The sequence below is a fragment of the Anser brachyrhynchus genome (assembly GCF_964034855.1).
Source record: "Anser brachyrhynchus genome assembly, chromosome: 1".
NCBI lineage: Eukaryota > Metazoa > Chordata > Aves > Anseriformes > Anatidae > Anser > Anser brachyrhynchus.
Window position 1 is genome coordinate 212600127 of NC_137694.1, and position 27361 is coordinate 212627487.

At 46.7% G+C, this 27361-nt stretch overlaps 2 protein-coding genes across 2 annotated transcripts; both read left to right on the forward strand.

Annotated features, from left to right (window-relative positions):
- The first annotated feature begins 847 nt into the window (after positions 1-847).
- LOC308187859 (uncharacterized protein) lies at positions 848-21113 on the forward strand. The gene is made up of 4 exons (XM_080576251.1): positions 848-1615; positions 12411-13411; positions 13453-13519; positions 19585-21113. The coding sequence occupies exons 2-4, from the start codon at positions 12459-12461 to the stop codon at positions 20551-20553; spliced, it is 1989 nt and encodes a 662-aa protein (XP_080432377.1). The 5' UTR covers positions 848-1615; positions 12411-12458; the 3' UTR covers positions 20554-21113.
- Positions 4677-6644, forward strand: LOC308182199 (olfactory receptor 51G2-like). The gene has a single exon (XM_080566417.1). The coding sequence runs from the start codon at positions 4820-4822 to the stop codon at positions 5792-5794; it is 975 nt and encodes a 324-aa protein (XP_080422543.1). The 5' UTR covers positions 4677-4819; the 3' UTR covers positions 5795-6644.
- Positions 21114-27361: the final 6248 nt, after the last annotated feature.

Here is a 27361-nt window from a genome sequence, read left to right on the forward strand (position 1 = left end):
AGACTGGCCGTTAATGGGCATTTAGGAAGGTTATTTGCAGTTGATCCTTCCCTTGGCACTTAATGCAGTGTCTAGCAATCAGCATAGAAGCTTCCCAGGAAGGCCACACCTTGGCCATCATGTTTAATAAAAATCAATGAATTTCTCATGCATTAATATGTTTAATACTTTTTTGAACACACACATACACACACACACATACATATATATATACTTTTGGCTCCCACATCATCCAGTGTCAATGAATGGAATCATTCCAGATTTGTCTTCTCTCCCCTTTTCGTTATCTTATGGACCTTTCTTGTATTGCCTTATTGTCTCTTCTCAAGGCTGAAGTGTCCTTGTCCAATAATCCTGTTTCTGGAGGGATCTATTCCACACCTCTAACCATGCTCACTCCAAGATATTGTTTAGCTTTCATAGCTCCTCTTCCTCTCTCTCTCTCTTTTTTTTTTTTTTTATGTGAGACATCTAGAAATAACAAAATTATGTCAGGACCAGGTGGATGAGTGTCATGAAGACTCAGTGTATTCAGCCACAAGTCTGGCTGTGAGGTTTAACAACCAGATAGGAGCAGGCAAGTACCTTAAGCCTGTGCTTGTAAATTATCTGCTCTTTGGTGCTGGAGCCAGCTGGTACCAGGAGGTCTGTGATCAGGCCAGCAAACCCCTTGGCCTCTAAAAAGAGGTGGCCACATGCAAACTGCCCATGGAGGTTCCTGAACCCCTGCCTGGGAGTTGCTGAAGTGCTGTTGGCTCAGGTCCGCACCATACCAGGGAGCACTACAAAAATTTACTGGTGTTGACAGTGGGCAGTGCCCCAGTAAGGCCTAATTTCCTACTACAGAAGTATCTTTTAGGTCCAGCGACTGGATTTACCATAGACACCTCATACAAGAATGAGGAAAACCGTTAGATTTGCCCTTGTATGCCTTGGTCTGGCAGCCGCAGAAATAGGGGTTAATAGCAATTTCCACCTCACAGCTGAGGTGGTAAAGATAAATTTATTACCACGAGACATCTAGATACAACAGACTTCTGGGACATCTGAGAGGATATCTGCTAATGCGTCTGTGTTTGGCTTTGTAATATTGAGTTTGTTTTTATTGTGCAACATATTATGATTTTAATTAAATATTTCATGTCTCACTGGTTATGAAGAGAGGACAGCCAGCACCATTTCACCTTTGTTATTCCCTTGGAGAAATGCTGCAAGCACACTCCTTGCAAAATTTATTATTATTTGCATTACAGATCCATTCTCACAATAAAAATTGTGTGTATTGCCAGCATGCTGCAGCATTGCCAGCCATAAATCACAGGGAGCTATAAACATGTCGCCCAATAAACTATCAGGAGAAAATCACGCCTTGCTGGGAGAGCATCATAAATGGAAAAGATCATTTACTTCACACACTATTTTCACTCGTACGTCTCATGCTGTTTACGCACGGGGAGCTCGGGCTCCGGCGGCTCCCGATTGATTGGCTGCGAGGCCAGGACGGGCCAGTCCTCGGGGCGCCTTATAAACGCTGCCCTCCCCATGCTGCGTGTGGACACGGGCTCTTCCTCTGCATCGCAGGTCGTAAGGCACACGGGCCCCGCTGCTGCGCCTGGTAAGTTCCCTGGGCAATTAGCGTCCTCTTCATCACAAGCACATCGCACTCCCTATTTTCCTAGTGCAGCGGCTGTGGTTTATGGGGCAGGAGTCCTCGTGGGCGGGGATGTGTGCCTCCAAAGCGCTGTCGGGGATGTCCACAGCACCGCAGGGGCCCCGTGGGGCTGGGAGCGCTGGGTGGGGTGGGTGGCTGCAATGTCAGCACTGCTGGGGAGTGCTGGCATGCAGCAGAGCTGAGATACCACTGGGGATGACCCAGCCATTGTGGCACCGCTCGCTGAAGAGTGATGGGCTTCGTGCACAGGCCAGGCTGCGCTCCCACTGTCTGATGGCCCAGCTCAGCCGGTGGGAATGGTATGTTCCTGTTCTTGCCTTTAAAGTCAACAGGAATTTGGCTTTGGGGGTGCTGTGTCCCCAGAGTCCCTTTGCTAAGTGTCCTTTGCTGAGTGGCTGACCCTTCATTCAGATGCTCAAAACCAGATGTCTTGGTCTCATCCTTCCCCAGCCCCTGCACTTGCCTAGGCTGAGGAGATGCCCTTAAAGCACCAAGACTTTGCTGAAGCTCCTGCATGAAAATCAAGGTCAGACAGACAAGAAGGTGGCCTTTGAGTGATGGAGAGTGAAGGAGGGTGGTGCAGCTGGATCGTGCCCTGAGCAGGAGCACAGTTTTCTGTTGCTCCTAGGCTGGCTGTGAATGCTGCTCAGGTGCTGCCATTAATCTTTAAATTCATACCCTCCGGTATGGGCATTGGCTTCCTTGTCAGGGCTGCAGTGTGAAAAGTGCAATTGCTTCCCCTGTGATAGTCAGCTGGGACATGTAACATATGTGTGTGTTATATGTATCTATACACATGTAATATACATATTATGTACATAGATGTACACAAACATGCATGCATGTTTTTATATTTTATATATTATAAGTATTTTACACATTTATACATATTTATTTACTTGTATACATACATATATCCAAGCATAAAACATGGAGGGGAAAAAAATGCTTGGAATGAGATCCCTCTCTGTAATCCGTACGAGCACACAGCAAAGCAGACACAGCTCAGAGAATAGAAGACCTGGTAAAGCCAATTTCTTTTAGTGTTGTGTAGCATGGTAGGAGTTGCCAGTGTCAAAGTCAGTTCTGCATGGAGGCTTTCTTGCAGGAGAAGAATCCCTGACAGATCTGTTTGGTCGTGACCAGTCCTTTCTTTCCCAGTGTGCACTGTCTTTCCTCTTTATCTACTTCCATAACCCTGGAAAACTGTTGAATCTCAATATCTCTGAGGGTCCTGGATATCTACTGTATGATGCTCTAAAGGACACAGTTAGACATAGATGCATGCGTACACTTTTATTTTGGATTTTTTTTTTACACAGTCTCCAGGTGAGACCAAATTGCATGAGTCTGCAGATTAATTCTCACTGATCGGATGCTGTGGTATCAGCAGAAAGAGACAGGTCTTACCTTAGGGGAGGACAAAGCTGCCAACTGGGACCCAAGGTTCCTCTGCACAGCTTTCTTTGCCAACCTATACCACTGTTGATGTGGTAGGGAAAGCACCAGCTGCCCTGTGGCGGACAGCTTCACCCATGTCTGTGTTGCCTCTTGCTCTGACAAGGATCTCCTGTGCCTTGTCCCTTCGGCAACTGGCAGCGGGGCTGCGTGCCAGCCAAGGCAATTCGTGATGCTGATGTGTGACTTTGCAGCGATGACTGAGTGGAAAGGAAATGGCTATGGGGCTCTTCCGCACTTGCCATCAACTACATTCTGCTTTTGCCCCAGAGCAGGAAGATGTTTATTTATCTTGCCAAGCTTTGGGATTTATTTGAGGTTTGAATCAGGTTACAGGTTGAGAATCTAATGGAGCAAAATCATATTAGGAACATAATAAATATGTTGTGGAGGATATGTGTGTTTATTCAAAAACGAAATGTGTTGTGGTAAATCCTCTTGCTCATAATTCAGGTATGTTTTGACTTGCTTTTTTCATATCCTACAGAAAGTACATTAAGTCTGAAGCCACAAATATTTATTTTCCTTTAAATGGCTCTTGTTTTCCACATCTGCTGCTTTTCTCCATCCACCGAAACAACCTTTCAGTCACAGAAGGTCCAGAGAGGGCGCAGGAAACCCATTAGCCTCTCAAGCATCCTAGGGTGCATTGTTGTTCATGCAGGATAGGTATCTGGATAGTGTTGAGACGGCTGAATCCTACAAGAGGACTGAAACCTATGGTAAGAGCACATGCTCATAAGCTGGTAGGAAAATTCAGGTTGGAGATACTTCAGATCTTGAGTCCAATATCCTATTCAGAGCAGGGCCAGCTAGAAGGTCAGATGAGGCTGCTCAAGGCTTTATCCAGTTAGGTCTTCAAAACTTCTAAGATCACATCACCTTCCTGGGCGACCTGCTCCAATGCTTGACCATCCTCATGGAGGAACAATTCTCCCTACATCCAGTCCGAACTTCACTTGTTTCAACTTATACATGTTGTTTTGTATCCTTCTGCCACACACTGCTATGAAGAGAATTCTTGATAGCCTCTCTGTAGGTAGGGGAAAGCCAATTTCACATCCCTGAGAGGTCTTCTACAGGCTGAACAAGCCTCCTTCCTTGACCTCTCAGCCTGGGGCATTGCTCTTCTGAATTGAGATCAGTGATGTTTAATTGCCTGATTCTCTGTTGTATTTTCTCATCTGTTTCTAATGTTGATATCTTAACTTACACCAAGACGTAATTTTCACCATCTTCAGGTCCTTCAATCTCCAGCTAGCACCAAAACCAAACCAGTTTCTTAGTAGCTTAGTCTTGGTTGGGATGACTGTAGAAAAAGCATTTTTTTACTCAGCAAAGCAATTCAACCTGTGGAATTTGTGGACAAAAGTAAAGTAGTAGCACTCACCAGAAACATTTTAAATTTCATTTTAAGAAAAACAAAATCTTTTTATTTTTAAGAATAAATGTTCATTCTTTTCCTTCATTTTATAGTTTAATGGACAGCTGAGAGTGTAGTCGTATGTCACACTATGATAATTCTAATGATGGCTTAAACAGCACAGAGGCATCTGCCTAGGTTGGTGGGGAGGTGGAGGGATGTGGGGCTTGTCATTATGCAGTTCTGCATTCAGTGGAGAGTCCAACTATACGGAGTTTCTGTTGTTGATTTGTTTTAGGTATAGGTCATGTGAGATCTGAGCTGGGATGGAGCATGACTCACATACCACGTGGGAATTCAATGGCTCCTTCTATCAGCCTTCAGCTTTCCTCATGATGGGCATCCCAGGCCTGGAAGCCCTTCACCACTGGATCTCCATCCCTTTCTGTGCACTCTACTTTATTGCTCTCTTGGGAAACTGCCTGATCCTATTCATCGTAAAGAAGACCCAAAGTCTTCATGAACCAATGTACTACTTCCTCTCCATGCTGGCAGTCACTGACCTGGGCTTGGTTTTATGTACATTGCCTACTACTCTGGGCATTTTTTGGTTTAATATCCGAAGGATTGGGTTTGATGCTTGCCTCACTCAGATGTACTTCATCCATATACTGTCCTTCATCGAATCCTCTGTGCTGCTGGCAATGGCGTTTGACCGCTTCATTGCCATCTCTCATCCACTGAGATATCCATCCATACTGACCAAGACAACTGTCATAAAAATAGGTCTAGCAATTATATTGAGAGGCATGGTCTCCCTCCTTCCCATACCCTTCTTGCTCAAAAGATTAAGCTATTGCGGTAAGACCGAGCTTTCTCATTCATTTTGCTTCCATCCTGATATCATGAACCTAGCATGTGCAGATATAAAGGTCAATGTCTTCTATGGTATGATTATTCTCTTATCAACTGTGGGGATGGACTTAATCTTCATTGTGCTTTCCTACATCCTGATCATTAGAACTGTTATCAGCCTTGCAGCTAAGGAGGAGTGTCTCAAGGCTTTGAATACATGTGTCTCTCACATCTGTGCTGTCCTAATATTCTTCATCCCAATGATCGGACTGTCCATGATTCATCGCTTTGGAAAGAATATTCCTCCTCTAGTTAAAACTTTGGTGGCCTACACTTACCTTATAATTCCCCCTGCTCTCAACCCCATTATCTACAGCATAAAATCTAGCCACATCCGTGAGGTTTTGTTCAGGGCACTGTGGAGGAAGAGTGAATCAGACTGGTAGCTTCTTCCACCAATTCTGCCAGAGTGCTAGTGGACTGGTTTTGTGGTCAGAGTTAGTGGACCGGTTTCTTGGTGCTGCATCCATGGGGATCACTGCCAGACAAAGGAACTGCAGATCCACTCAGACACTGTCCCTCAACCCAGAGCTGTGATCTTCCATGTTTTGTCCTAGCATGATCTTTCATCCATTCCAACAGCCTGTAAACACCCCAAGCATTTATGATAGTGATATACACAAATGGAAGCCCCAATTTGAGGGAGACAATTACAGGAAAATGGTCTTCTCTTTCAAGCTACACAATGGGGTGGATCAAGGAATATCTGCAATGCATGTTATGCATGTTATCCAAACTCTAGTAGACAGTGTGTAAACTTGACTTGGACTCCCTTGAATGGGCTGATTGCTCCCTCACCATATGTCACCAGATAGCTGAAGACATCAAACTACACTGGAGCTCCACTTGGCTTGAGCCAAGAGCTTGAAGCCACTCTGAATATCTCAGCCTTTTGGTCAGCTGGGAACACCCCACGAGATGGAGCTCAGTTCCAGAGTTTGAACACAGAATTTTCTGAAGGTCATGTTAAGTGAGCCCCCGATACTCTTAGTCCTCCTTAAAAAACAGCTCAACCTTCATCTTCATCTGTGTCTCTAAACTGCCACACACATCTACAGTGTTAGAAACCATGCTGCTTTTGCACCTTGTTTTTATTTCACTGAACCTTACTGTCTTACCAAGTCTAATGTTCCAGCCATTGTCTTGCACTGAATGTAATGTATGTGTACAATATTTTCAATAAAAGACATGTATTCATTGTAAAAGGTCAAAAGATGAGATAAAGTTTTTGTTTTTCCTTTTCTTCTTTATTTCTGTTTGTATGATGCAGAGATTATAGGTTGGAGTTGCTTACAATCTTCAGGATTTGCTCTACTAGAGCACAGGATTGTATTAAATATACTTCAAGATGGTACCTTGGGGCTCTTGCTGAAAAAGAGGGGTTTCAAAAATGTAATAGGAATGGTTAATCTTCCCGGCATTATGGGTCATGTACTACAAACATCCAGCTGAGAGCCACCAGGCACCAAATGTACCCCTCAGAGAGATGGGAAGTGGAGGCCTCTAGGGGCACGTCACAGATCGGAGGTAACAGTGTCTCCCAGCATTGTTTTCCTCTGCTATGAGATGGGCCTCAGCCAGCAGAACAGAAAGATTTCGCAACCCTCCTGTCTTTCTTCCTCCCACAGACAGAACAGAAATACTCCAAATCTTTCATGCCTCCAAAAGATGGAGCTGTATTTTCATTGGTCTTAAGCCATATTGCACCACAGTATGATAAGGACATAGAACTATTAGAGAGTGTCCAAAGGAGGGTTACAAAGATGGGGAAGGGTCTGCAGGGCAAGATTCATGAGGAGGAGATGAAGACACTTTGTTTGTTCAGCCCACAGACGAGGCGGCTGGGGGGAGGCCTCATGGCGGCCTGCAGCTCCCCCACAAGGGGAGGCCTCATGGCGGCCTGCAGCTCCCTCACAAGGGGAGGCCTCATGGCGGCCTGCAGCTCCCTCACGAGGGGAGCGGAGGGGCAGGCGCTGAGCTCTGCTCTCTGGGGACAGCAACAGGACCCAAGGGGACGGCATGGAGCTGGGACAGGGGAGGGTCAGGCTGGGGGTTAGGGAAAGGTTCTGCACCCCAGACGTGGTTGGGCACTGGGACAGGCTGCCCGGGGATGTGGTCACAGCACTGAGCTGCTGGAGTTCAAGGAGCATTTGGACAATGCTCTCAGACACATGGTCTGATTTTTGGGTAGTCCTCTGGGGACCCAGGAGTTGGATTGAATGATCCTTGTGGGTCCCTTCCAACTCAGGATGTTCTATGATTCTATGATACTTTGGTCAGCTTGAAAGAAGAAATGTTCAGTATTCACCTTGGAAGAGTGAAGCAGCAAAGGGTGTAGGGACAGGATTGAACACTGGAGCTGGGCTGTCTCTGCCTGTTGCTAAGCACTTCATATTTCTGATGAATATTCATATTTCAGGGTTGGTGTCTTTTTCTGTTCTGCTTTACTCATCACTGTACCTAGAAAAAAAAAGAGAAAAGAATAATGAGGGAACCTCTCTGTAAAAAATGAAAAGGGAGAAGGGAAGATTCCCAAGCGGAGGATTCCCAGGACACTCTTTACTTTGTGTTGTGCTAGTTATTTTGCCGAGGATCCCTTTGGGATCTTTGCTGAAGATCCCTTTGGGCCCTTGCACAGGGTGAAATATTTTTCAGTAGAACACCATCATAACCTCTGCCTGGCCAGTAGGCACAGCAGCTCCTGCTTGCACTGAGACTCTTTGCTCAAAATATATAAGGTCCAGCACCTAAGGCATGGTGCTTGTAGCCAGCTGTTACCAAAGGACTAAGGGAACAAAGAAATCTTTCAGCAGAAAAGCCTAGAAAAGAGCTTTGCTGGGGAGATACTCAGCTCACAGGATCCTTGCACAGTACTGCTCCCAGGCTGAAAACTTCCAGAGAGTTTCTTCCTGGACTAGTGTGTTTCTTGGCTACAACTGTTCTCAGAAGCAGCAAAAGCCCGAGGAATCTGCCATGGCAAGCAAATGTACATTTGGGTGGCACTGGAGAGCCTGAGGAAAGCATGTAGGAGATGTATTAGCACAGCTGGAGACCACAGCGGAGTGAATCTTGCAGTGCATTTGGTGCACTTTCATCACCCAGTTCATCAGAGCTTCATCTGTCTCCCTGTTTGCTTCCCAGCTGGTGTAGCTGAAGGGCACCAAGCAGATGTTCAGGATCTGAGAACCTTTATAAGGTACTGTCTTTTAGGAACATATGTTCAAAGATCTTTGTGGCTGCCTCTGGGAATGTGAAAGTTAATTGTGGTTTAACAACTGTTGTGAGGAAAAAGATAGATGAGCCACTTAAACCTGCTAATTCCTATTCTGTGATGCCCTGAGCTCTGCACTTTGTTCCATGCTTACAGTACTTGCCAACAGATCTATTTCCTATGAGGCAGAGGAAGAGCCATGTGAGATATATCACAGGTATGTCTTAATGAGGAGAGGAAGAGGGAGAGGGAGAGGGAGAGGGAGAAGAAGGGTGAAGTGAGAGGAAGAGAGGGGAGTGTGGAAGAGGAAGGTTTAAGAGAAGGAGGGTAAAGAAAGAGGGGAACGAAAGCCATATATAGTTGTGGAGCCTCGCTGCACACCCTGCCATGCTCTAAGCCTTTGTCTACACCATAACTGGAAGAGGAATAAGGACAGTTCTCTGTCCTGGAGACACCTCAGACACATCCATATCCGTCCGTTCTCCCTCCCCCAGGCAGGGTGGCTGTACTCCACTGCCTGGTGGGCATCAGCCCTGGCCAGTGCTGTCCCCTCACCTAAGCCAGGGCATGGCCTGGGACAGGGCCAGTAGCCAGCAGCCGGGGCTGTCCCTGGAGTCAAGGAACCGGCTGATGGTGTGGCTGGCAGGGGGATGAGGCTCAAGCCATGTTCTCCTTAATGTAGCACAGGTTGGTCTGACTCCACGCAGAGCGAGCGCCTGCCCAGACCAACTGATTTAGCCAGGACCTGTGTGTATTTGTAAACAGAAAGCAGCTGAGTTACAAGCAGGTACAGCTGCTTACAAGTGATGACAACCAGCTAGAAAAACAAAAAAACAAATAAACAAAAAAAAACATTTCCACAAACCATCAGTTAAGTTGAATTTTTTTTTTTCAAAAAAAAAATGCTTAATGTTTCTTTTCTCTTTTCCCTCTCAAGTAATATTTTGGCTTGAAGTGTACTTTTTTGGGGGAGGGGGGATGATAAGGAAAAACAAATGCAGTCAGTATGACTTTCCAGGGTTTTAAAGGCGAAAAAGTTCAGATGAAAAATTCTGATCAGCTCTAGTAACAGGAGAAGACAAGTATCAACAACACTGGGCACTGTATTAAGAATATTGGCCCATTTCCCAGAAGTACTCATCTTTTGAAATCTGCACATACAGATCAAAATCTTTGGGAGACATCATCCCGGAGGTGAAAAGCTCCAAGACACTGAATCAGAGGGTTGGGAGAGAGGTCATGACGCAGCTACCAAAACGCAGCAATTCACAACAAGGAGTTGCAATTACTAATGCTAAATAAAATATAGAAGAGGTAAAAAATATTTCAAGTCAAGTTTTATACAGTCTGTTAGGGTGCTGGAAGAGGTTCCATATCTCATTACCACATTTTGAGTCTTCAGGGGCATCTGGTATGGTCCCTGCCACCATCCAGAGCAGGCTTGACTCGGCCTGGTAGCCCTCTGACCATGGCTCCTCCTGATTAGGTTTTGCACCCAGAGAAGAACCCCTTCCTTTTGCTCAGGAGAACACATTGCACCACAGGAGTGTCATGGGGCTGCAGGCTGCTCTGGTGGAGAGCACAAACAGGAAAGTTCATCTCTGAGCTCATCTTCTTCCTTAATTCCTTTGGCCCTACTGGCAGATGTCCCTGCAGATCTTGCAGCACCTATGTTTAGAAAGCAGCATATTTCCTTGAAGTCATCAGGCCAAATCCATCACAAGTGTCCTTATGTGTGTAACCCTTTGGGACAGTTTACATAGACATCATCTGGTGGAAATGAGTGGAGATCACCTCTGCAGCAAACTGGTCCCAACTCATTAAGAAAACAGGTCTCATTAAGATAGCCTTTCATGAGTGTTTCTTTTCAGAAAGTTTGAAATCACTGGAGACTTTGAAAAATAAGGAAATGGCTCAAAAGGCTTTTGAGGAGGTATATATTCCCCTCTCACTGCCACATTAGAGGTGGGAGCAGTGGAGAGGATTATTCTGTGGAGAAGACTGTCCCATTGCCTGGGAATGCCAGCTTTATCCCAGGAAGTTGGTCTCAGGCAAATTTTGGCTCAGTGGGACAAGTTTGGTCAATGTTTATGAAAACTTATTGAGATAAAATAAATAAATAGCAGCAGCTGTGGCTGCTGCTAGTGGTCCTCTGGCTTGGGTGGTTCTACTGTCTCCATGTGCCCACTCCTTGCCAAATGCAGTTACTGGGGCTTGCTAGTGGGAGTATCAGCCAGGAAAAATAAATCTGCATTCACTGGTGTTTGTAAAGGTACAGATCCAGTTTTCATCCCTACAAAAAGCAAACTCCTTATGTACCTGGTCTTCATTACACAAGATATTCAAAATTGTTAGTTGCTTCTGAAAACCTCAGTGCATTTATCAATGCCAAAGAACTAATGATGAACTGGAACATCCAGGGATTATTTACTTTGTGTGTGCGTCTCTCCCAGTCACATTCTCTCAAAAGAAATGAATAGGAAGGCAGATTTTTTGCAATGAGATTCATACTATAATTACACCTCAGTGGCTGGCAGGTAAGTTGGCTCAGATACTTGTTGGCAATTACTGAAGCAGTTTGTTCATTCCACTTGCATCTTAACATAAGTGGTTTGCTGAAAAATTCATTTCTAGAATAGCTTTCAGGCAACTTGATGGTAACAGTCCGCCTACGTTGTTTTTAAAATGTGTATAAAAAGCTAGTGTATGAGCTTTATTTATCATAGATTCAAGATGGAAAAACCCCACATCAGGGAAATAAACTATGATTGCTATTTTAGGGCAAGTGCTTCATCACAGATGTGCAGCAAAAAAAAAAAATGATTTTTTTTGCAACCAAATGCTACTTTTAAAATCATTTGTATTAATAGCCTGCATTAAAAATATTCTGCATCCATGTTTTGCACGGATAGTACATGAAATCCATTATCAGAAAGCTCAGTAACGCTGCAGATAGCAGTTCTGTGAGAGTCAGGCAGGGTCTGTGCCTCTGTCCCAGGTCCTCCGGGGCTGCCCCAGGCAGGCTGTGATGTGCGGCTCTGGGGCTGTAACACCGATGTTGCTTCAGCAATTGGCAATCTCTCCCAACACTTTTAAACCCTAGTATTTTTTAAAATCTAATCCCTGAGAATAAAAGGGCACCCAAAGCAAATGCTTTTGCATATCTTCCCGATCATTCTACTTGTGCCACAGCACTACCGGAAAGTTTACAAATACAGAATAAGGTGAATAATCATCAGATTTTTCTCTCTGCAGTTGTTCTGATATTTCCATCTGTGTTTTCAGATACAAAAGGATGAATCCCCAATTTATGTGCACAAACAAACAAATATGTGCATCTCAGTGTTTGTGCTGCACTACTGAGGACCGTGGGAGGCAGCACAGACAGTTTCACAGAGTACATTTCTGACAGGGCAGAACAGCACATATGGAAAAACTCAAGCAGAACTGAAGTTTAACAGGAAGCACTAAAAAAGTGTTTTCTTTTTTTTGATGTTGATTTAAAAAAAAAAAAAAGAAAGAAAAAAAGTTCTGCTGTTGGGTTTATCATTTAAAATGTTGATTTAGCAGTGTTTTGCGTTTAAAAGAATTCAAGCAATTCCTGTTCAGTTTCAAGGGCTGCTCGGTATGCATTGCTGTATATAGCCATACTGGGCTAAAGAAGAAAGAGAGGAGCTCTCCGTATTAGTACGGCAACTATAAGATAGCGCTGCATTTTACAGTCACAGCCCCATGGGATTCATGGCCATGGGAAAGGATTTATAATGCTGCTGTTTCTTTTTCCCTTGCAGTGAAGGACGTGCCATGGCATAGCATGACTGCACTTCACACTGTGTGCCATGCCCTTCCCCAACAGCTCTGACCTCAGCCCATCCTCCTTCATCTTGGCCAGCATCCCAGGGCTGGAGGCTGCCCATTTCTGGGTGGCGATCCCTCTGTGCTCCGTGTACATCATGGCTGTAGCAGGCAACTGTGCAGTGCTGTTCATCGTGAAGACGGAGCCCAGCCTGCATGTTCCCATGTATTTCTTCCTCTGTATGCTGGCTGCCATCGACCTGGCCTTGTCCACATCCACAGTGCCACGTGTCCTTGCCTTCTACTGGTTCAACACCAGGGAGATCAGCTTCAGTGCCTGCCTCATCCAGATGTTCTTCATACACACCCTCTCGGCCATTGAGTCCACCATCCTCCTGGCCATGGCTGTGGACCGGTATGTGGCAATCTGCCACCCACTGAGACATGCTGCCATCCTCACCAATGCCACAACAGTGAAAATAGGGCTGGCAGCCATGGCCAGAGGAGTCGTCTTCTTCTTGCCCTTGCCTTTGCTCCTCCTGCCCCTTCCCTTCTGCAGCTCGCGGGTGCTGTCACACTCCTTCTGCCTGCACCAGGACGTGATGAACCTGGCCTGCGCCAACACTACCCCCAGTGTGGTGTATGGCCTCACCGCCATCCTGCTGGTCATGGGATTGGATGCCCTCCTCATCTGCCTCTCCTACCTCCTGATCCTCAAGTCTGTCTTGCGGTTGGCTTCATGGAGGGAGAGGCTCAAGGTGTTCAGCACCTGCATTGCCCATATCTGTGTGGTCCTGGCCTTCTATGTGCCGCTGATCGGGCTGTCTGTGGTGCACAGGTTTGGGAAGGACCTGGCTCCACTCGTCCATATCATCATGGGGAACATGTACATCCTGGTGCCTGCCATGCTCAACCCCATCATCTATGGGGTGAGGACCAAACAGATACAAAGGAGGATCCTGAATTTAATTCACATCTACAACAATAGAACTGCCTAGTGTCTTCTGCTCAGCTGTCGTCTCCTGTTTCCTCACAAAGCTTCAAGTCGTTTTACACTCAGGGTCTTTGGAGCGGGCGCTATCCTCTGTGCAGCACCCAGCACATGGTAGGAGACTCAAAGGTGCTACCGCAAGGTAAAAGGTAAATAGCAATTGTAAACTCCTTTCAAGAGTGCTTACCCCACCAAACCTAGAGTGAATCTACTACAATGATCTGAATCCAACCCTGTTCCAGGAGGTAATGTAATGGGAAGGAAAAATGGATCAGCAAACTAATAAAAAGTCTTGACGTTGCACTTTGTTCCCTTCTCCCCCACAGCATTTGCAGAGCTGAGTGAATACTACAGGTGTTTTTTTGGAATGATTTAATGGTTTGTGCTTGTGACATGTTCACTTTCCAATAATATTTTAGCAAAATTTTTGGCCAAAACTTTGTCTGTAGGAACTACCTTTAAGTAAAATAATTATACTCAGTAACATTATAGATGCAGATATACACTTAAGAAGTCCTCCACCTGTGATCTTGTTCTGACATCTTGGGCATCCAGTTAAGGCAGCTCAGCCACCTTGTAGTAGACACTCTGGAAAAAATTTGGGCCCAGAGTTATTGGAAGTGATTTTGAACACAATTTCCATTAATAATTATATTTAAGAAAATGACGGTCTCACAAGAGAAAAAATAACAAGTTCTAAATGTGATATTACCCAGCCTAAGGAAGCACTGTTTCCAAGCTGAAGGTGTTCTGTACTTTTGACATGTACCTTTTGACTCCATGCATACATATTTCATTTTTTTTCTTATATTTCCAAGATATTCCACATGAAATTAGGGATACCTCACAGCCCTTTCTCCCTTTATTCTCATGACTTTTCTACCAGTGGGACACTACTACAAAAATCTCTTAATGCTATGGAAGCCAACAAGTCTTAGGGCCAATGAAAATAGGCCCTAAGGTGTGAAAGATAGCCTAGATGATTCTGTGATTCAAAATGCATTTGTTTTGACAGGCCTTCACCAACCCATGGGCTTATATGTCAAAAAGTAACATTCCAACAATGTTTTTCTGGGGAATGAAAAAGGAAAAAACATTATATCTAACATTTTTCAGCGACACCATTTCATATTTTGTAAAAAGGTTAAAGATCCTGGGAAGGGATGTTAGAATCATAGAATCATTTAGGTTGGAAAAATTTTTTAAGACCATCAAGTCCAAACGTTAACCCAGCCCTGCCAAGTCTACCAATAAACCATGTCCCTAAGCACCACATCTATGTGTCTTTTGGAGACCTCCAGGGATGGTGACTCAATCACTTCCCTGGGCAGCTGGTTCCAATGCCTCACAACCCTTTCAGTGAAGAAATTTTTCCTAATATACAACCTAAACCTCCCCTGGTGCAACTTGAGGCCATTTCCTCGTCCTATCACTTGTTGCTTGCGAGAAGAGACTGATCCCGACCCCGTCACAACCTCCTTTGAGGTAGTTGTGGAGAGTGATAAGGTCACCCCTGAGCCTCTCTAGGCTAAATAACCCTGGTTCCCTCAACCATTCCTCATAAGACTTGTTCTCTAGACCCTTCACCAGCTTTGTTGCCCTAGATATGTTGTGTAATAGGATTATGTTTTATAATAGGATTATGCTGTATATATGTTATGTAATAGGATTTTACAATGAAACATACAGATTTAAAGGTGTTCTCATCTCTTTCTTTCCTAATCCATTGAAAATGTTTATGCTCTTTGTCTTCCCTTCTTTCTATTTATGAAGCTGAAAAAAATAGGAAGAAAAAAAACAACAAAACAACAACAAACAAGCAATCTCTTCTTTTTCCTCTTGGTTTCAACTCTTGTCTTGTTATTGACTATCGTAAACTGTGTTCTTCATCCTTGAGGCAGCTGTGGAGTCTACCTCCTTGGAGAGCTTCAAAAGCCATCTGGGATGCATTGCCATGGGCAGGGACGTGTTTGCTGCTCCCACATACCGACTCTGCAGCAGCCCCTGGAATTCCTCCAGTGAGAGGGCTGCGTGATCTCTGGTTTGAACACACTGGTACACAAGTGAGTTACAGAGAGCAAGTCATTTGTGCACAAAACGCTGCATGTGAGGATGACCAGAGCAGCACTGGGTACTTTTAAGAATGCTGATCTACACTCCATCAGGAGGCCCAGGTGCTCTTGAACGCAGATGTCTCTATCAGTAGAAGATTATCACAGAATCACAGGGTAACTCAGGTTGGAAGGGACCTCGGGATATCTCTAATCCAAACTGCTGCTCAAAGCAGGGGCAGCTCTGGGGTCAGGCAAGGTAGGACAGGGCTTTATCCAGCTGGCTATTGAAAGCTTCCAAGAATGGATGTTGCACAACCACTCTGGACCTCTATTACAGTGCTTGACTGTCCTTACTGTGGAGAAGTTTCTCTTTATATCCAGTCTGACCCACTCTTGTTTCAACACGCTTGTTGTTCTCCCATCCTTTTGCCATGCCACATTGTGAGGAGCCTGGATCCATCTTTCTGACAACCTCTTCATGGGTAAAGGAAGGCTGCTCTTCTGCTCTTGGGTTGTGCCTAAGCCTTTTTTTCTCCAAACTGAACAACCACATTTTCCCAAGCCTCTCCTCATGGAGCATTGCTCCAGCCTCAGCCATCCTGGCAGCCATCAGATGAACATGGTCCCCTTTGTTCAAGTTTTTGCTTTTATGTTGGGGCCCAAAACTAGATACATTGTCTACATAAGGCTTAGCGAGTGCTGAGTAGATGAGTGGGTAATCCCTCGAGGGCATGGCATATCACTCTCTGGAAAGGTCAGCCCAGAGTCCAAAACAATGAACACTGGAAGAGACTACTAGTGAAGGAGGAAAGAGCAAAACAAAAATTACAGAGCATGTTGTGGTGGTTTTACCTTGCTAGGCAGCTGAACTCCACCACAACCGCTCTCTCACTCCTCCTCCTCAGAAGAGGGGAAGAAGAAAAGGGGAAGAAACAACTCACAGGTTGAGATAAGGATACTTTAATTAAAGGAAAAATATAATTATTAAGGAAAAATTATTATTAATTAAATAATGTAATTAAAGGGAAAAAATGGACAGGGGAAAAGGGGAAAAAACAACAAGCAAAGGCTGTGTGGAAGTGCAGAGGAAGGAAATTCTTCTCTACTTCCCACAAACGAGTGATGCTTGACCATGTCCTTGCAGCAGGGCCTCAACGCACGCAGCCGGTGTTCGGGAGGACAGATGTTTTCACAATGAGAGCCCTGCTCTGCCCTCTTCTTCCTTTTCCCACCTTTTATTGCTGAGCGTGACACCCACGGCATGGGATATCCCTCTGGTGGGTTTAGGTCAGCCGCCTGGTGACGGCCCCTGCCCACCCCCTGCCCACCCCCAGCCTGCTGGCTCTGGGGGTTGGAGGAGTCCCGGTGCGGTGCCAGCACTGCTCAGCAGCAGGCACAGCACCGCTGTGGTACCAGGGCTGCTCTAGCTACACGTGCAGAGCACAGCGCTGCATGGGCTGCTGCAGGGACATAACTCCGTCCCAGCCAGACCCAGCACACATGTAAATCTATACCAATTCACAAAATGCAGTGGAAGTATGCCTGATAGTCAAGGAAAAATTCAAGAGCCCTCCTGCCTCGCTACTGGCAGGAGTAGGTGTGCAGATGTGGCCGCAGTTCTTGCCTGGAGCAGCAGGACAGGGAGCCCTGCACACTTGAGAGCTTTGTCACTGTGTTGCCTGTGGTGTTTGGCAGGGCTTTAATCACTGTGGTACCAGGTACATTCACCAGCACCCGTTCAGATTACACATGGGAAGTTTGTGGGGTTGTGCTTTGGGGGATATTAAATCCAGGAGTATCCAGGAGAGACCTTCATGGCACCCTGTCCAGCACAGTTCTGTGTGTTGCACCAAGGGGGTCATCCATCTTATCCCTAACATCTACGTTTGCTAAAAGAGGTGTCTTACCAAAAACACATGCTGTTTTGCTTTAGGGCCTTCAACTGACGGATAATACACTGCTGTCTGGTGCAGTTTCTTCCAATTGCCAGCTAACACTGAAGTAAAATGGGCATCCTTTTTGCAGTCTGCATTTCTGTAGCTTCAGGCTCCATGAAAAACATCTTGTTGTAACCTTTCCTGATAAATAAAAACGCATTTTATTTCAAAATAAATACTTCCATTTAAGCAAGTTACGAGTAGTTGCCATCTGGGACTTAAAGGCAATTTTGACCCCTGCCATTTTCATCATATTTTGTTTTATTAGGTCTTAGAAGGCTTAGAAGGGCAACAAATTTTCATAAAAATGAAAACAATCTGTACCTGCCTAATATGATTTGGGAAGTGTGAATGAGTTTTTCAGACACACTATGGATCTAAAGTCTTTTCAGATAGCTGTGGCATTGAGAAATGGCTCCTGCTCATTCCCCATATGTTCCTTATTTTGTTTCCTTTTGTGTTGAGAGAAAAATTAATAAAGAAAAATGAATGAACCATCCTGAAAATGCTGTATTTTATTTCCTAGCCATCCATTTCTCAGAAAGACTTTTAACAGAGTCTCAGAGCAGGGAAGCATGATTAATTTCTGCTGGGTACAGATGAAAACTATGTAGGGTTCTCACTTTCCATCTTGTTTTTCAAACTGCAGGCACAGTGTTGCTTTCCTGGGAAAGAGAGAGGATATGACTTCTTCCTTAACGTGTTTTTGTGATGACTCTGACAACCATTTTCCAGCTGAATCATCCTTTGTCAGCACTGCCCTGAAACATTAGAAGAACCCAGCCAGAGCACGAGGTGTTGGAACCCGGGTCTCCTCCACAAGCAGGGCCAAGAGCCAGGGGTGGTGATGGACCGGCTTGGCTGGGCTTTCTGCTGGCCCCAGCTGGCTCCTGGAGGGAGAGGAAAGCACCAAATCTATTGTTTCACCATTCTTCAGCTATGCAATGGGGATGATGGCACTGACTTCCCTATCTAAGCCTCTATTAGAGTTATGGATGAAATGTAATACAGAAAGGATAGATTGCTGTTCTTTTCAAAATATTTCATAATTCCTGCAGCTGCAATTTTAATTACAAACCCAGTTCTGTGGTTTAACCCTGAATTACACCAGCACTCCTGAGTCTCCTCCAAATAAACCCATTGTAAGAAAACAGATATAAAACTGGGCAAAACGTAGCTGTGTCTGTGAGGTAATCAGCACTGAGGGGGTTAAAAGCTGCCTTTTTCATTCTCTAACTACATGTTAATTAGCAGGGGAAATGCCGAGCTGCCTACTAGGACTTGTCTGACAAACAAATAAATATCTCCTGGTTTCTGCAGTGCAGAGTGCCTGCATGGAGACCTGCAGAAGACAGGTAAGTCTTTAGGGTTCAGGCAGAAATGTGTTGCTCTGCAATAAGGCTTTTTATGCCTCCACTCATCGTGGGCATCCTTTGCCTTCCCTTCTTTCTGCCGCCTGCAGCTCTCCAGCACAAGCGGTCTTGGCCCCAGGAAGATTTCTGAAGAGCCTTACCACATCAGGAACATTGGCCTATTCTGTGCTGCAAGGGCTTTTCAAGGGATGCTTTTCCTCAGGTATTAGGAAAAACCCATGAGCTGAGTAACATTCGGGGCTGAGTGAGCTGCAGCCTTTGCAGGAGAGGAGCAGACATTGCTGGAGCACTGCGTTTATAGGGGGATTCACCTACTGCGAATTTACTGTGGTGCTGGCTCAGGATTTAGATCTGAAATCAGCTGTCTCACCCATGGCAAACACAGTGCCTCTGCTTACACAAGCAGGCAGGGTGGTGCAAAACAAAGTTTCTGTAGAGACGTAGGGCTGGTGATAATAATAACTTCATATTTCCACTGCGCACATTTCAAGGTTTACTTGAAACTAGCTCTTATCTGGTCTCCTGGTCTGGGCAGCCTTTGGAGATGGGGAAGTATCAGGTGAGCACTCTTCCAGCTCAGTTTGATCCAGGAAGAATCCCCAAGCCCACTTCATGAAGTGGGACAGAGAATTTAAGTGGAAACTGGCAGGATACTTGTTTCAAATTGCTCTCCTGAGCCAGTGCAAGCAGCTGCCATAGGGCTGGCTCTCTAGTGCTTCTAGACCATATCTCACTGCAGTCTGTATTTTGTACCAACCAGATCAGCTTGAGGGTGTTTGATGCTTTTTTACAGGATGTAAGAACCCTCACTGTAGGCAAGAGACAAGAGGGGTTTCATGTCATCCCTGAACTTTACCACCCCTTCCCATCCTCCTACTTTCCTCCTGGCTGGCATTCCTGGGCTGGAGAAGGAGCAGTTCTGGATTGCCTTCCCCTTCTGCATCATGTATACCATTGCTGTGCTGGGGAACATCACCCTTCTCATCATTATAAAGACAGAGCCAAGCCTGCATGAGCCCATGTACCTCTTCCTGGCCATGCTGGCCTTCACTGACCTGGTCCTCTCCACATCCACGCTTCCCAAAATGCTTGGCATCTTCTGGCTTGGCTCCAGAGAGATTGGGTTTCTCTCCTGTCTTGCTCAGTTGTTTTTCATCCACACCTTCTCGTCGGTGGAGTCAGGCGTGTTCATGGCCATGGCCTTGGATCGCTATTTCGCCATTTGCTACCCCCTGCGGCACTCCAGCATCCTCTCCATGCCCGTGGTGGTGGCCCTTGGGATCCTGGTGCTGGTGCGTGGGGTTCTTCTGGTGAGTCCCTTCTGCTTCCTGCTCCACAGGATGTCCTTCTGCCAGCATCATGTTATCTCCCATTCCTACTGCGAGCATATGGCCGTGGTGAAGCTGGCATGCGGGGACACCAGAGTCAATGTCATTTATGGCCTCTTTGTGGCTTTTGTAGTGACAGGATTTGATATAGTCCTGATCTTTGTGTCCTACACGATGATCCTGCGGGTGGTAATGAGATTGTCTTCCACAGACACACAGCTCAAGGCCTTTAGCACTTGTGCATCCCATGCCTGTGTCATCCTTGCGTTTTATGTCCCTGCCCTCTTCACGTTCCTCACCCACCGGTTTGGGCAGAGCATCCCTCCGCATGTCCATATAATGGTGGCCAATCTCTACCTGCTGGTGCCCCCCATGTTAAACCCCATCATTTACGGTGTGCGAACCAAGCAGCTCTGTGACAAGATGGTCCTCCTCTTCCAGCAGAAGGGAGTCTGACCCGTATCTACGGGCTGGAAGCTGTGCTCATAATTTACTGATGACCCTGATAAATTTGGCAAGTTAATGTTGTGACTCTGTTCACAAAGAAACCTTCCTCGATGACAGAGTGCATTCTTAAAGAAATCACTAGGTTATCCCCTCCGTTAACATTCTGTAGGAGGTTTCACTCACTGTGCAATGAAACTTGGCATAAAGGCATTCAGTCTGGCTTTTACCCTGCTGGGAGATGGAGAGTTCACCCCTCCCGGAAGTCATACTCCTTGCTGTTAAAACTCTTTCTCTGTTAAGGAAAAAAGTCTTCTCACAATTAAAATACTTCCAGTCTGACTGCTAGCCTGAGTATCACCAAAAGACCTTCCCGCAGCAGTTCTCATTATACGAAGAGTATTCCTTGGACTGTGTGATGGGAATGTGCTCAGATGGGAATGATGACTGTTCTTGCAGAAGGAAATGGGTAGAATTTAATTTTAAGCACTATCCCCCCCCCCTTTTTTCCTAAAAAAAAAAAAAAAAAAAAAGGAAAAACGAAAATAATGCTTTACTAGCAAATTCCAAAAGTCCTATGTAAACATAAAGCCTTTAAAAAAATATCAAAATTTCTCACTGATGCAATTATTTGGAGTGACTTTTCACAGGGAGATCATTGCTAACAGGATTGCAAAATACCGAGTCAAGCATCCCAGTAGGCAGGTCAGCATGCTTTACAGAATCACTGCTCTACAGATGAGAAAGGTATGAAGCAGAATGCAGTGAAGGTCAGAAGGGGACCTAAATTCAAGTCACATGTTACAGACATTTGGTCTATGTTTAGTGCAAACTGAACAGCACTGTCGGATAGAACGGAGATCTCTGACCTGGCCTGGCATTTCTTGGGGCTCTCTACCATCCTCGGCAGTCCTGACTGTCGTGGCTGTCCCCTGCCATGGTCCCTGCTATCCCTCTGTGAGCTGGTACCAGTGGAGAGGCAGGAGGAGGGGCCTTAGGAAGGGAAAATACATTTATGCTGAAGTGAAGTAGATGTTAGGCTGCAGACAAGACGGGAAAGAAATATTGTCAACTCCATTTCAGTGAAATACTTAAATTACAACTCAGTTCATTCTTTTCCTTCAGACAGAGCAGAAGCAGTGCTTCACAGACCGGAGGCAACAGGCAGGGCAAGGCAGTGGAGCAGAGACACGACTGCAGTTTGTCTACGAGCCAGCCTCAGAGCACTCGTGATAAAGCAGGGCTGCACCATTTCTGGTGGATTGATCCCCACCTGCAACCACCCTGGTGAGGCAGAACCCCCATTTTTCTGCAGGACACATAAAAAATGTGATTATTTTCATTTTCATGCCCTTATCTCAGATCAATGTCCATCCAGTTCACTGCATTGTCTCCTCTGGTGGCAGTGGGAGAGGTGTGAAATGACAGCAGGGGAGCTTTGTTGATCAGACGTGTAAAGGTGGCTGGCCGACTTATCTAGCGCCTTGCAACCTATGAGATACACGCACACAAGCCGTCACCATCACATAATATCAGATAGCACCAACAGCTTAGGCTACGACTGTAGGATTCCTTCTCTGCAAATAAACAGAGCTGGCAGAGAAATCTGGATCACTGTGCAGTAGGGCTGGGGTGGTCACTGGGGCGAGAGGGGAGAGGAGTGCCCTGCCGTCAGCGCTAGCTCTTCCTGCAGGCTGTCTGGAGAGGGTGGTGGGAAGGATCACGGATGTGGAGGTCTGTACCAAAACCAGGGACCCAAGCACACTTTCGTGGGACAGCATGGCTTTGGGGTGGTGCTTTGAAGCCCGAAGTTGAAAAATGGTCCCACTACTGAAGAAGGCCAAACCTGAACGTGTGGGTTGGCAGCTCGGTGCTTGCAGGAGGCCGATCTCCTGTCAATGGTGCCTGAGGTCACAGCTGCCCGTAGAGGAAGGTTTTCCCACCTTCACTCTCTCCTCTTGTTTTCACATTTCCCTGCTCCCCCAGAGGGGATTCCAGGAACATTTCCTCCTGTCTCCTGAACACCACATTCAAGTCCTGCTTTAATTGCATACCTAGTTTCTAGTCCCATTTAGCTGCTGGTGTTAACCCAAGGCAGTTCCGCGGTAGCCTCTGACCTGACACTGGTTTTCACTGTTACCAGCATGTTTGCATCATTTCCTTTGAGACAGTGGATCAGAAAACCAATCAATCAACAAACAAACAAAAAAACAGATGTGCCAAGTGAGTCTGTGAGAGTCCCATGGGATTTTGGGAAGCAGCAATATAAATACACATTCACTGGAGGCCTGGGGGCAAGATGCTCAGACAGGTCACATTTAGGGATTGCTCCATATTTAAAAAAGTTATCTGCTCTTTCTGGGCTGCTTTTCCTATGTCATCTGTTAGATAATTTCTCATAACTTTGTTAGTGCTGCTGCAGTGTAAGTGTTGAAGTGAATATTGCCTTCAATGGGAGGATGCACATGTAATGAAGAACCGTTTACCCCCAGACCCTTTCCTTGTCAGGGGGCAGTAAGCACCATTTGTCTGACTGGGGAGACATCGGGGTAAGGTGAACAGCCTTCTGGCAGTGCCTGTCCCCTCGGTGGCTGTGGAGCCCCAACAACCAGCTGAGATGCTGAGAGCTGCACTGCAGGCCCCTGTGCCCAGGTGAGGGAAAAGTGACCTGTAGGAAAGAACAATCCTTGCCTGTGTTACAGCTTGGCAAGGTGGCCATGTGGGACTGAAATCTTCTTTTCCCAGAACCCAGAAATGTTTCCTGTGCACCACGGGGCTACAAGCTTGTGGTTTGGTCATTGTTTACTTCATTTATACCAGAAAATAGCATTTGCACTTCTGCATGTGAGAACACCCAAGTCCAAAACCTTTTGCTCTCAGGCTAGCAGATGTTCACAGCTGGTGAATGCCTGTTGCCTGGATCCTGCCAAACGTTGCAGCACTATCTGGTGCAAAGGCACGCATATCGAGTCTTTGCTGCCAGATTTACTTTTAGGGAAAGGGAAGGGAAGGGAAGGGAAGGGAAGGGAAGGGAAGGGAAGGGAAGGGAAGGGAAGGGAAGGGAAGGGAAGGGAAGGGAAGGGAAGGGAAGGGAAGGGAAGGGAAGGGAAGGGAAGGGAAGGGAAGGGAAGGGAAGGGAAGGGAAGGGAAGGGAAGGGAAGGGAAGGGAAGGGAAGGGAAGGGAAGGGAAGGGAAGGAAGGGAAGGGAAGGAAGGAAGGGAAGGGAAGGGAAGGGAAGGAAGGGAAGGGAAGGGAAGGGAGGGAAGGGAAGGGAAGGGAAGGGAAGGGAAGGGAAGGGAAGGGAAGGGAAGGGAAGGGAAGGGAAGGGAAGGGAAGGGAAGGGAAGGGAAGGGAAGGGAAGGGAAGGGAAGGGAAGGGAAGGGAAGGGAAGGAAGGGAAGGGAAGGGAAGGGAAGGGAAGGGAAGGGAAGGGAAGGGAAGGGAAGGGAAGGGGAAGGGAAGGGAAGGGAAGGGAAGGGAAGGGAAGGGAAGGGAAGGGAAGGGAAGGGAAGGGAAGGAAGGGAAGGGAAGGGAAGGGAAGGGAAGGGAAGGGAAGGGAAGGGAAGGGAAGGGAAGGGAAGGGAAGGGAAGGGAAGGGAAGGGAAGGGAAGGGAAGGGAAGGGAAGGGAAGGGAAGGGAAGGGAAGGGAAGGGAAGGGAAGGGAAGGGAAGGGAAGGAAGGAAGGGAAGGGAAGGGAAGGGAAGGGAAGGGAAGGGAAGGGAAGGGAAGGGAAGGGAAGGGAAGGGAAGGGAAGGAAGGGAAGGGAAGGGAAGGGAAGGGAAGGGAAGGGAAGGGAAGGGAAGGGAAGGAGGGAAGGGAAGGGAAGGAAAGGGAAGGAAAGGAAAGGAAAGGAAAGGAAAGGAAAGGAAAGGAAAGGAAAGGAAAGGAAAGGAAAGGAAAGGAAAGGAAAGGAAAGGAAAGGAAAGGAAAGGAAAGGAAAGGAAAGGAAAGGAAAGGAAAGGAAAGGAAAGGAAAGGAAAGATGAACGGTGCCTACTGCCCTCTGTTCTTCTGGTCACAAGTGCTGGACCACTCAAGTTGTGCCAGGGAGGTTCAGGCTGGAAATGAGGTGACATTTCTTCTCAGAAAGAGCGGTCAGGCACAGGGACGAGTTGCCCAGGGAGGTGGTGGGGTCACCGTCCCTGGGGGTGTTCAAGGAAAGGTTGGACATGGTGCTTGGGGACATGGCTTAGTGGGTGACATTGGTGGTAGGCGGGTGGTTGGACCAGATGATATTGGAGGTCTTTTCTAACATTAATGGCCCTGTGATTGTGTATGCACCCAACTTCATTCAGCTGTCCTATGAAGATGTCAAGGTGAGTAGCATGTATGGTTTATTTGTCCTCCTGGCCACCTGTGGGCTAGCCTTGCTGTCTATCATGCTGTCCCACATCATGATCATTAAGACTACAGTGAGTATTGCATCAAAGGAAGAGAATGTCAAGGCCCTGAACACCTATGTCTCTCATAGCTGGCCTGTTTTGATTTATTATATCCTGATGATTTGCTTGTCTATTGTGTAAAGGTTTGGGAAACATGCCTCTCCTCTGGTTCATGTCTTCATGGCCAATATCTACTCCTTGTAGTAATCCTTGTACTTCCTGTACTAAATCTCATTATTTACAGCGTAAAGACTAAACTGTTTCTCAGAGATAAACACAAATTTCTCACTACAAGAAGGCACTGATGTCATACAGAGAAGACACAAGGTTTGCACATGTTAGAGCACCTGGTGAATAATAGTTTAAGTACTGTCTACTCCATTGTATGGAGTCTGGCTGGGATGGAGTCACCTTTCCCTGCAGCAGCCCATGCAGCGCTGTGCTCTGCACGTGTAGCTAGAGCAGCCCTGGTACCACAGCGGTGCTGTGCCTGCTGCTGAGCACTGCTGGCACCGCACCGGGACTCCTCCAACCCCCAGAGCCAGCAGGCTGGGGGTGGGCAGGGGGGTGGGCAGGGGCCGTCACCAGGCGGCTGACCTAAACCCACCAGAGGGATATCCCATGCCGTGAGGGTCCGTGAGGGTCACGCTCGGCAATAAAAGGTGGGAAAAGGAAGAAGAGGGCAGAGCAGGGCTCTCATTGTGAAAACATCTGTCCTCCCCGAACAGCGGCTGCGTGCGTTGAGGCCCTGCTGCAAGGATGTGGTCAAGCATCGCTCGATGGGGGGAAGGAGAGAGGAATTTCTTTCCTCTGCACTTCCGTACGGCCTTTGCTTAATTTTTTCCCCCTTTTCTCCTTTCCCTTTTTCCTTTAGTATTATTATTTAATTAATAATAATTTCCCCTTAATAATTATTTTTACTTTAATTAAAGTATCCTTATCTCAACCTGTGAGTTGTTTCTTTCTTTTTCTTCTTCCCCTCTTCTCAGGACGGGGAGTGAGAGAGCGGTTGTGGTGGAGCTCAGCTGCCTAGCAAGGCAAAACCACCACATCCATCCTATCACCTGTTTGTTGAGAATCATGAACCTTTAAACTCTTTACGTAGCTGGTGAGGTACACCCTGTTTGTAGGCCCCCACCACTCTCCTTGCTGCATAGAGGAGTGTTGCTCTATCTACAGCCTTGTAAACATTTATCCCATTCCTGGTCGACAATGCAGGAGCTGTGACTGCCTGCGGATCCTAAGCTAATGGGACTTCCCTTTAGACAAGCAGGACATAGCAAGGGAGGTGTGGGGTGAGGGTTTCTCGTGTTCTCTATGACACTGGGTCGGCTGCAGCTGTCCTGAAGCTTATGCAGGTAACTTCTAATGCTTCCCAGGCATGCTCAGCCATCTCTGCGTGCACTAGAGAATAGATCTACGTGTGTGCAATAGTGGTTTATCCAAGATTTTTACACCTGTGGCCAGATCTGCTAGGATGGGGCTGTGAAGATCTAAGGAATTGGGTGTATGGCCAAGCCCTCAGCTCCAGCCAGGTGATACTTCCAGCAGGGACAGGACATGTCCAACAGCTGTGATTCGCGCTGCTGGAGCTGGAAGTCACCAGACGTTTCCCTTCCCCATACCCAGCCCACACTGGGGTGTTGCAGATGCAGTGGCCGGGATGCTTCACCTGCTCTGCCTGGACCAACCAACCGATGTCTCAGTGCAGATCCCTGGCAGCCAGGGGAAATGGCACCCGTGCAATATCACTGCTGCAGCGCTGGGCTCACGGTACCATCGCATTGTAATGGGAGCAGAATTAGACACCAAAAGTATGGGGACCACTGCACTGCAGCTGCACCATCCCATCTGCATTACTGCAACAGGAGAGCCAGCTCCGACAAGTCTCCTGAAACTGTTACACAGGAGGGAAACTAATCAAGACAAGCCTGGTCAGTAACTCAGACCACCCTAAGGCAGACAGTTGGGGTGGGTTTCACCCCAGAAGACCCTGCCTGCTCCCCGTACCGCCCTCTGCTTGATCTGAATGGGATTGCTGTGGTGGATGGTTAGGGAGCGGGAAGGCAAAGCAGTGCCATGCGATTAGGACACAACAGAATGCCCGTGGCAGTGCTGGTTGCAGTCCTGCTGTGCATAGGGCCCGTCATCAAAAGCAGGATGCTTCCTCACTGGGGCTGGAGCATCCGCTGGCCCAGGCAGGGCTAAGAAGGCCAAGAAAATTCCTGGCTTCTTTTTTTCCCTTCCATAAACCTGTCATTACTGAGAACAATACAGGAACACTGGTACTTACTGAAGCATAAATGGGGACATGAAAATCACAGGAAAATAACAAAGCATACTCTATGCATTCCAAGTTGGACTGAGAACCGAGTGGCCATCGGTGCTTTACAGGTTACCTGATGAGGTTTTGCTGCTGTGACCCTAACAGCACAAAGCC

Coding starts and splice junctions, on each gene's coding strand:
- LOC308182199 (XM_080566417.1), top strand. CDS start 4,820: ATGGAGCATGACTCACATACCACGTGGGAATTCAATGGCTCCTTCTAT.
- LOC308187859 (XM_080576251.1), top strand. CDS start 12,459: ATGCCCTTCCCCAACAGCTCTGACCTCAGCCCATCCTCCTTCATCTTG. Junction 13,412..13,452: donor TACAACAATAGAACTGCCTA/GTGTCTTCTGCT, acceptor TTCCTCACAAAG/CTTCAAGTCGTTTTACACTC. Junction 13,520..19,584: donor TGTGCAGCACCCAGCACATG/GTAGGAGACTCA, acceptor CCCTCACTGTAG/GCAAGAGACAAGAGGGGTTT.